At 41.2% G+C, this 11013-nt stretch overlaps 1 protein-coding gene across 1 annotated transcript; it reads right to left on the bottom strand.

The window, feature by feature from the left end:
* Nucleotides 1–443: 443 nt before the first annotated feature.
* LOC148851194 (arginine decarboxylase-like) lies at nt 444–3547 on the bottom strand. The gene has a single exon (XM_088945310.1). The coding sequence runs from the start codon at nt 2925–2927 to the stop codon at nt 768–770; it is 2160 nt and encodes a 719-aa protein (XP_088801436.1). The 5' UTR covers nt 2928–3547; the 3' UTR covers nt 444–767.
* Between the last annotated feature and the right edge of the window lie 7466 nt (nt 3548–11013).

The following is an 11013-nucleotide window of genomic DNA, read 5'->3' as shown; positions in this document are numbered from 1 at the left end:
ACAAAATAGAGCCGAGGGTGTATGAACAAGACTTTGAATATCCATCCAACTTTGTAAATTTTGTATGCTGGGGGGTCAATTCGCTTATTTGTGGAAGGGGAACTCACAAAAAAGGGGTAAATTGTGCAACGAATTTTAGTATAGTTCCGACTCGTCTACCATTTTAATATCAATTTCAACTCAATTAAAAACTTTACAAGGAAGTGGAACGCAAGGTTCTGTAGTCTCATTTACTAGACAGGTTCTATTCATCGAGTCGGGCGAGAGTGTCAGTCAGCCCATGATCCCCCGAATGACTGAACCAACATAGTAATTAACTCAATTATTCAATACAAAAACTCCAGTAAATGAAGCAACAACCTTCAGTTTCGTAGATTCCATTTAATAACTGAAAGAAAAATATTATAATTGGATTATAGGTAGAATCAGCGCCAAGCATAAACTTTGAACCGGAAACCGCATGCTTTTCTTTTGAAATATTAACATGCTTATTAGAAAAATAGCTGAAATAAACTAAAAACAAAGAAAGGAAACGAGATTCCGAATTTACACATGACGTATTCGGTTCTCGTCCCCAAAGGACCCGTCCTTGCATCATTATCAACTTCAGGCTCCAGCGAAGAGAAGCTACAATTAAAAACTAAAGAAAAAAAGTTACAAAAAAAAAAAAACAGACGACCTCCAGAGGCAAACAAAGCAAAGCATTCATTAGAAGCGGTGGTTGTGGGGGGGATTTGATAAAAAAAAACCAATTCTCTCCCAAAAACTCAGGCACAGCAATAGGTCCACTGCTCATCGTCGCCCACAGCAACGCTGTTATTGTTATTGTCCTCGTTGCAGTAATAGTAGAAATTGTTATTGGCAGTTGCACAAGAAGCGGCTGTGGTAAGATAAGGCATGTTGTGGAAAGAGCGGGCCAGGCCGCTCGCCAGCTCGGCACGGGCGATCTCGTTCACGTGTCCGCACTCCTCTGCACGGTGCTTAAGCGCCTCGAACATGAGCTCAGGCTCGTGCTGCATCGCTCGGAGAACATCCCCGCACGAAGGTCCCGGCACCGCTCGCGTCACCGCGAAGCCGTGCGGTCCGTCACTTTGCGACACCCTAATCACGCTAGGACCGCCGAACAGGTTGTGCAATCCTCCGAGCGCCTCCTGGTAAGCACCGCCCAAGAACATCCCCAGATAATATCCACCACCACCATGAGCTTTACCCTCACCCCCTTCCAATTCATGAAGCGGCAAGCTTGATTGGCCACCAATGAACTTATCGACCTTCCCATCACTATCGCATGTCAAATCCGATAGAATTCCCCTCACTCCAGGCCTCTGGTCGAGGCGATGAATTGGAACAATTGGGAATAACTGTCCGATTGCCCAGAAATCAGGAATCGACGTGAACAAAGAGAGATTCACATGGTATGTGCGCACAGATTCGGATACCCCGATTACCCTTGAGACAATTTCACAAAGGCCGTCAATGGCGGCAAGGTGCTCTAGGCTAACTGAGCCTTCTTTGAACTGTTGGATGCAACGTTGCTTGAGCTGATCAGCGTAAAGCAAACAGGTTTCGTACTCTCCGCGGATGGCCGCGGCCGTCAGGTTTCCGTAGTCTACACGGGCATCGTCTGTAAGCTCCTCGAGTAAACCCTGAAGGCCAGGACCAAACGAACGCATCGTCGGCCTGCTCGTTGCAGACGATGAGACCGCCTCAAATATTAGAATGGAATGGTGGGATACAATTGCCCGCCCGCTCTCGCTACAAATTATTGGATGCTTCACAAATTTTCTGTCACAAGCGTATCGGACAGCCTGAACAACAGTCTTAGCGTACTCTTTGAGCCCGTAACCGACCGAAATGTCAGAGTCGGATGATTGAGATCCATCGTAATCTATTCCGAGGCCGCCTCCAATGTCGATGACTTTCAAGCCGGCACCGAGACGGACCAGCTCGCAGTAGATCTGTGCGGCCTCGCCAACGCCATCGGCCAGTAAGGAAGTTGAAGGAATCTGAGATCCAATATGAAAATGCAGAAGTTGGAGGCAATCCAGCATGCCTACTTGCTCGAGATTCCTTACAACGCGCAAGATCTGCATCGTTGTCAATCCGAACTTCCCTTTTTCGCCGGACGTCGATCCAAAATGTCCTGAATGCTTAGTTCTCAACTTCGCACGTACACCGATCATCGGACGCACGCCAAGTTTGCGGCTGATGTCAATGACCAAGTCAAGTTCTTCTTCTTGCTCGATGACAATAATTGTGTCCAGATGGAGCTTCCTCGCTATCAAAGCAAGCGAGATGTATTCCGCGTCTTTGTAACCATTGCAGACAAGAAAAGCTTCAGGATTGCCTTTGCACAGGCAGCTCATCGCAAGGAGGAGCTCGGGTTTCGATCCAGCTTCGAGGCCGAACCGGAAGGGCGATCCAAACTCAACGATGTCTTCCACCACGAAACGATCCTGGTTGCATTTCACTGGATAAACGCCTTGATAATGCGAACCATAGCCTTGAGAAAGTATCGCGGAATCAAAAGCTGCTTGCAGAGATTCGAGGCGGTTCTTCAAAACATCAGGAAAGCGCACAATAAGAGGAAATTGTAAACCTAATCCTCCGGAGAATTTCGGTTCGGAAACCTTCTTCACGACCTTCATTAGGTCAATCTCTTGGTGAGGGAGAGTCTCGGCACCGTGTGGGCTAACCGATATGTTCCCGGAAGAGTTGACGGAGAAGTAAGGGGCACCCCAGCTCTCAATCTTGTAAAGAGAGGCCGAGAGGGAAGGGGACCAATGGGAATGGTCGACGGAGGAGGTAGTGTTTGTCGCCGGAGGTACGCCGGAAAATGCTTCCGGCGCGGGAAGAGAGCTATCCCCGGCAATAGCGTAACCGGGAGGGAAGGCCGCAGCATCTATACAACATGCTAGGGTCGGCATCTCTTCCCCTGTCTGTGGGTTAGGAAAAGAATTAGGGGACTAGATCTTCCTTGTCAAGAAGGGGGCTTTGAAAGACGCCGAGGCCGGAGCCCCGGCTACCCCCCCCAAAAGAAGCAGTAAAGGACTGAGAAAGGAGAGAGAAACCCTAGCTGCCCCCCACAGAAAGCAATAATCCCCACGCCGACCCTTCAGAAGAACAGGTTTTACTTTAGAAGATTTATAAAAGATCAACGATCTCGAAACCGAGCAAAGACCAACGATGATAAGAAAACGGAAACGAAAGAAGCTAAAGATTGGATTAGAGAAGAAAACGTGCAGGGCACCAGAAAATCTTCGGAAACGGGGAAATATCGACAGAGAAACGTAAACAAGCAATAGGGATAGAACGGAAACCTAACCGAAAGGTAACGGCGGATAAAGGGAAGGGGACGGAGAGCTCTATATCAAGGGTTTTGAGGTTTCTCTTCGTGTAGAGAGGTGGAGGGAAGGAAAAACTGGCGAGATTTAAATGGGGGACGAGGCGGGTTTATATAGACCAAAATTCGGGGTGGCCGCTGGCCGGGCCCTGATTCTGTGGCCGAAATAAATATCTTTTCAATTTCTCGTATTTTCTTTCTTTTTTTTTTTTAATGTTTTCTACTTTATGGCTTTTCTTCGGTTTTAATTTTCTTTTCTCGTTCATCATCTCTTGTTGGCGAATCTGCGGCGGGTGGCCGCGTGTCCATTCACCGATCCATCCCATGAGTCCCTCCCTCCTTGCCGGTTTCTGTTTCTACTTTCTCTTTCCATGTTTCTTCTCCCCCTAGGCCAGGCCCTATCCATCATCCTAATCCCTAGCTCCCTCCCGTCTCAGTTTTATAATATCGTGAGATTAATAAAGCTATTTAAAATATCGTGATATCGATCCCGAGGAGAAGCCCGAGGGTGGTTTCTGAAGGCAACGGGCTAGATATGGCCACGTCAAGGATCAGCAAGATGATCCTACAGTGGTGCCATTAAATGCTGCTGTTCTTTCGTGTAAACTCAGGAAATTTCTCTAGAAAACAATTAATTGTTACTGGCTTACAGTGGACGAGGGAGGGCAAACAACATTCGCGACTTGTTCTCCATGGTTTACTGACTTCACTTTACCAAACTCAAAAACCAGGGCACCTGGCAATTGCAGTAATCACGATTCATGTCCAGATTAAACGTGTATCGAGATGGAGGCAGGAGAGTGGAGACACACTCCTTATTACTTAAAAAATGGGTAATATTTATGACCCAAACCCAGTATTCCGATTCGTATGAGAATCCTTGTAATTGGTCCCACAGACCTCTGGGTTGAACTGGATTGGTTAAAAGCCCCTCAACGCAGTGATTCAGTGAATGATGAATAGATTCAGCCACTAGCGAGCATCATTTGGACCTTATGTTATCAGTAGATCATTGCTTTTAGGGATGTATCTGGGCCTGTGGGACATATTTAAACGAAATAATGAGACATAGCCGAGATCCCAGTTGCAAGAGAAAGGTATAAAGGCAACCAGTAAAAAGTTACAAAAAAATTGTCGGTAAAAAGAGTGTTAAGGCGTAATTTTATATCACGAAAAGATGAAGTGGCGAGCAAGAGGGAGAGAAAGGGAGAAGTATGGAATGTGGATCCACAGCAAAACCTTATCCCGAGAGAGAATCTCTCTGAATGTTGACGACCATTTAATTGATGTGGACACCTGCGACGCGCTTTTCTTTTGTTTGACAGTTTAACATTTGACACCCACACTCCACCCCAACCCCCACCACGTTGAAAATAAAAAGAAGGTAAAAATGACGATTCACGGGTAGCTTTTAGTTAGTTCTACCTGGCCCGGTTCATTAAAATTTTCGGAGAACCAGCGCCTAGCGGGGCCAGTCGGAACTCAAAACTCAGAAAAAGAGCAAAGACGAGGACGTCACGGCTTCTGAATCTTTTCAGCCTAGCTTGAGAATTACCCCCCTACCCCTCGACGACGTCATGAAGCCCTAGGCCTATAACTGGACATAAATAACCCTAATTCAAGTGAAAATCCACAGGAGACTGCGTAAATTAGCGTTTGGGACGGGGGTGTTGGGGTCAATGAAATCTTGCCACAAATATTTCAAACCAAAACAAGAAGACCAGATCAAGAGATCAATGATGACCAATGCAAGGGAAACTCTAATAGGAAGAAATTTCTATTTTTACCCGGAACTAGATGATTGACTGGAATCACTTTTTTATTTTTTTCTAGTTTTTGGATGTTCAGAAATCAGAATGGCTAGCTACTTAATAGTGAATAGGGGTGGTTCCCACCGTTGATGTTCGAAAAGCCGAATCCAAAAGCTGTGAATCAAAAAGAAATAGTGAGTAGAGCGACCATTGGCCGACTGACCTCGTGCCTTTGTTGCTCTGATGTGAAGTTTCTTTGGAGAAAAATATTCTAAAACCACCGAATTTGGGCCCTCATCTGCCAAGTAGGGTATGCTACGACCACTTGCCGCAGATAATAATAATGGACTGGGCGGGAGTGGAGAGAGCATAACAAATTGCCTTTTTTCTGGAGAGACTCCGATCGAAGATGATTTGGTCTGGTCTGGACTCTGGAGAGACTCGGATCGAAGATGATTTGGTCTCGTCTATTGAGAGCATTTAATCAGCCACTCTATACAGCTTTTTGGGTCTATCATCCATTTTGTTTTGCATGAGTGACTAGGAGGGCATTAATATATAGCCGTGAGTCATATAATGAAAAGGTGGAGGGTGTTTTGGTCATGAAAAGAAATCAGCTTTGTTAATTGCTGGTGGGCCTGCTGTGCTCTGAATGATCTCGGCTCCGCTGCCTAATAGGCCCCCACCTGCCCGTTATTTTGGCGGTTATTTTCAGGGCGGGGGGTACCAGGTACCACCACTGCTCCCACTCGCTCGCTCTGCGTCTGCGGGGTCATAGCCTTTGTGCTGGTGGGGACCACGAGTTGCTTTTTGGAGTTTGTAAACGGGTGGGGGCGTTTTCTAGATTCTTTGACCACTTCTATGACTCGGTTGCACACATAAAACGTAAGAGATTCCATCGAGATAATCAGTTTCTTTATTTTATTTCTTTTTAAGTTTTCGAGATAGATAGGTCGATGGGGAGAATCGAGAAAATACACCGTTTGCTCGTGCAAATGCATACCAGCAAACGTCCACAAAAGTCAGAGGTGTCGGCTCGACTATGTCCGAAAGGTCCACTATGTCCTTCGCTGCAGAAGTTACGTACCCCCCTCAGAAGTGCTGGCTGGCTGGCCTTCGCAAGTCTTGGGCAGTTGGGCCTCTTGCCTAATAGCTCATGTGCATTTTCGTCTAGACATTATGGCCTATGAACTACTTTTTACTGCACTAGCCAGATCATTTTACTGATTAATGTAAAATGCCTATCTTTAAATTAGAAGCAAATCCACCATTAGAAAAAAATGTAAATCCAATAGGACCAATACATTTTCAATCTTTTTTTGTAAGCTCATGTATTTTTCAATTTGTATAATGGCATGATTAGGGATGCCAACGGTTAGGTATTCATGCCCTTTCCATATTTTCGAATTCACTTTTGTACTTTGATCTCAAATTTGTTTGGTTTTTTCTATCAAATTTTCACATCGTTAAATCTGTCATGACTCGATTCACGGGATTGTCAATTGTCATATCTTATTATTGGTATGGTTCTTCAAATTTGAGATATAAATTTAAATACCTTAATTAATGCCCATTAAGTTTACTTTATTTAATATTTCATTTACTATATTGGCTCCATAAATAACCTTACCAATTATAGCATTAATTATATTTATTTCATAACTAATTCAAATAATTCCATTTACATCTATTTAATATTAGTGTAAAATTAATAAGTTGTTAAAAGGATATGAAAGTATGAAACTAAGGCTCCTTTTGTTTCTTAGTTGGAATCAGAATCGAAATTAAAATCTTTCGGAGTCAGAATGATTTATTCCCATAGTCTGTTTGGTTCATAGAGGAATGTGAATCAACAAAAAATAGGATTCCATTCCCAAGGGAGGGGCAGGAATGGCCATTCCCTCAAATTGGAGAATGCCATTCCAACGGGAATGGGAATTTATTCCACTCAACCAAATAGTTGAAATCAGAATAACCCATTCCAATTCAGATCCCTATTCCTGCAAATCAAACTGGGCCTAAATTATTTACTTGAAATGTAAGTGTTCTAACCACTAAACCATTCCAAAATATCATAGGTAGCATTGATAATCGATCATATTATATCCATACATATTAAAGTACAGAAAATTGATTTGCAAATACCCATGTCTCCAGTCAATGCTTTTGTGTCTATAATCTCAATTATTCATTTAAGAGAATTTTTTGGGTGAATAATTTCAAAGGAGAATGTAATTGTTTTACTATGACATATAATCATAATTTATTAAACTTAGTTTGTTGTAATATAAATTCAAAAGGATTTAATCCTTTCATTAACATTTATACTACTATATATATATATAATTTCTAAACCTGAAGTTTTTAAAACCAAAATAGCTGAACCGAAAAAAAAATTGAAAACAAAATTATTGGTTCTGTTTTTTGTTTTTAAGTGATGCTCACCCCTATCTTGAGATAGACACCCATAGTATGTTTATTGACCAATTGGATTTGTTTTCCAAATTAAAGAAACCATCAAGAGAATAATTTATTTTTCTATTAAAATTAATTCTTTTAGGATATGTTTGGTTTGAAGGAAAAGGAAGGGAAAGGTAGGGAAACCTTTACGCTTTGTTTGGTTTGTGGAAAGATTTGGGTGAGATGGGATGAGAAAGTGTAAAAATTTAACTTTCCATTGTTTGGTTTTATATGGAAAAATAGTAGGAAAATTAACCAACACAAAACAGAGTCCACCCTGCTAGTCTCGAAGGACCTACCTCCTACAAAACTGAAATCAGCAGATTACTTGTTGGTGCCAGACATTTCTTCTGAACACCAATCCGTAGAGTTCTCGGAGCTTCAATTTTAGAGCTAGTTTTGCTCAGAGGTTCAATCCGTAGAGTTCTTGGAGGTTCTATCCGCAAAGATCAAACAAAACGCAAACATCCATCACCACTCCACCTGTCGCCTATAATGCAATTAGAAAGTAGAAACCGCAACCTACCGCCATGGAAGAGAAAGAGAAGAAGAAATAGAGTAGCACCCCCTAACACCCACCACCACCAAGCCAAGCTCTGCACTGGATTTCATCCCCCTAACGTCCACCTTCAACATCCTTATACAACGACGAGGACTTGAGAATCCTAGAATCCCTTTGTTGCCACGATAATCGATGATAACGCTCAAAATCCTCAACGAGGAATCAACCACAACCTAAGCAGCGACGCTCTTCTAACTCTGACAAGCACGATCCACTTGGATGCTCAGGTCTTTTTCATTTACAGGGGGAGGGTGGGAGGAGGGAGATGGAAGTGAGGATATGGGAGGAGTTGAGGTGGTAGAGAATGAGAGGGAAGAGGGTATTAGAGGAAAAGCGGGAGAGGGTGAGTGGGAGAGCAAAAAAGCATTGGTGGTGGTTGTAGAGGGGAAGAGGAGGATGGAAAGTAAGGCCTCAGAGATGACGGAAGACACAAAGCCTGCCAATGCCCTAGGATCCATCTTTTGATTGTTGCTCATTTTGTATCTTGATCTGATTTGAACAATGCGCTTTTATCTTCTTCTTCTTCTTATGTCGCTGATTGTTGTCGGGAATCAGATTTCATTTGGCACCCCACCAAGCACCGATGATCAGGCACACGTGATTGATACAATTTCTCCTAATTTCTCACTTTTCTTCTTCGTCAGTTGTTTTATAAATAGATAAAAAGTTTATTATTTCATGTCATTTTTATTAAGGTTATATAATGAAAAGTGAAAGTTTCAAGTTGTTATATCATAGGCAATTATAAATGTCAAGTACAATTGGGTACCGATTAATGTTTGATTGAATTATGGGTCTATTTTATAGAACCAATTAATAATTAGATCAAAACTAGTCCACCTTGTCGCTAACCTCACCTGACCCAAGTAGACTGCTGCATATATATTTGAATCATGGATCCATGGAAAATCTTAAACAAAAAGTAATAGATTTTCGAGTATTTAATTTATTTTGTTTTTCATCATAGTGTTATTAGGGGTTTCAACCGGTCGGTTTTGGGTTGGATCCAATCCGATTCAAATCTTATAAATTGGATTTAGATGGTCCATATAGTTATTGGATTGAACCAATTCAAAATAAATTGGTTCAAATTCTTATTGGTCTGAATTATACCTAAACTAAATTTCCAATAATCCAATCATGAGGCCAAACTAGTCCAATTTGAAACCGGTCAAAATTGAAACCGGCATAAAATCACTTTTATGAAAGTAATTATATAAAAAGTACTTTTACGAAAGCACATTTACAAAAATTGTTTTACGAAAGAACTTTCACAAAAGTGCTTTTATGAAAGCACTTTTACAGAAGCAGTTTTATAAAAACACTTTTACGAAATCACTAAGCACTTTTACAAAAATGCTTTTACACGAACACACTTTTAGAAAAGAACTTTTATGGAAGTACTTTTATAAAAGCATTTTTATGAAAGTACTTATATAAAAGTATTTTTATGAAAGCACTTTTATGGAAGTACTTATATAAAAGTACATTTATGAAAGCACTTTTATAAAAGCATTTTTACAAAAGCACTTTTATGATAATACTTTTATAAAAGCACTTATACAAAGTACTTTTATAAAGGTAGTTTTACAAAAGCACTTCTACGAAAGTACTTAAGTAATTTTACAAAAGCACTTATATAAAAGTACTTTTATAAAACCTCTTCTATGGAAGTATTATTATAAAAGTACTTTTACGAAAACGCTAAAGTACTTTTATGAAAACACTTACAAAAGTGTTTTTCAATGCCAAAAGGGTATTTTTTGTAATTTTTAGATTTTTTCATTTTAATATTTTTTTTGTAATTATTATAAGTTCTGTTTTTATATATTTTTTTTATATTTCATTCGGTTTGGATTGGATCCAATCCAGTCCATTTACATTTTAATGGATTGGATTGGATTTGGTTTATATTGGATTTGGATTGAACTGGATACTGGCTTGGGCTGGGTTGAACCAAATCCAGTCCAATCCAATCCAATCCATTTGTAAGTGGACTCACATCGGACTGGATTGGGTTGGACCAAATCCAGTCCAATTGACACCTCTAAGTGGTATCATCATCATCATAACAACAACAATAATAATAGATATTTATTAATATGGTAAGTTTATGATAATGGAAAGGTATTGTTCGGTCGATGTCCTAACTAGTTGAAGATGTCATGTGGATGTTTCTTTGGACAAAGTTTTGGGGCCACGCCAATATACATCTACTCCGCCGCCCCACTGAAGACCTCGCAAGGAGGCAAAGTCCTACGGAGACAAGGAGACTCATCCCCACTAGGGAGGGTAGAGCCTTCTAAAAACCTCGGTGGACAACCTCATCACGATAACCCCATGAAGCCCCTACCCGACTACTACATCATGGAACTTGTTTATTTAAAGGCATCTCCCCCTCAATATATAGGACTTTTGGCTCTTAACTCACTTTTACATCCATAGCATCCGTCATGGTTTGGACTAGGCTGTTCTCCTCAGCTCATCCTAGCTGATCACCCATCTCCTTTACTGGCTTGAGCATCAGAGTGCCTTCTTGGAGAAAATCATATCGGGCCTCTAATATCTCTATGCTTGCAGATCTCAGTGCATATCTTCATCCTTCCACCTCAACCTTGTCTATTTGGCTGGATCTTATCTGTCGCGTGGACTAGATTGACAAAATCTATGATACTAGATGAACTCACATTGGACTGGATTAAATATGGGGCATTTATAATGGACTCACATTGGACTGGATTGAATTGGACAAAATCCAATCCAATTGACATCTCTATTAACAGCAAAATTTAAATTTTATTGTTTTTATTGATGTAACAGTTGTTTTTATTTTTAATAAACAAAACCAACAATGTTGCCTAACACCCATTAGGCTTCTTGAGGACCCACAAAGGTAG

This window comes from Nelumbo lutea, chromosome 5 (genome assembly GCF_056320005.1).
Source record: "Nelumbo lutea isolate HS-2025 chromosome 5, American lotus-T2T, whole genome shotgun sequence".
Lineage (NCBI taxonomy): Eukaryota > Viridiplantae > Streptophyta > Magnoliopsida > Proteales > Nelumbonaceae > Nelumbo > Nelumbo lutea.
Note: the sequence above shows the minus strand (reverse complement) of the source record. Positions and strands in the feature narration are given on the sequence as shown.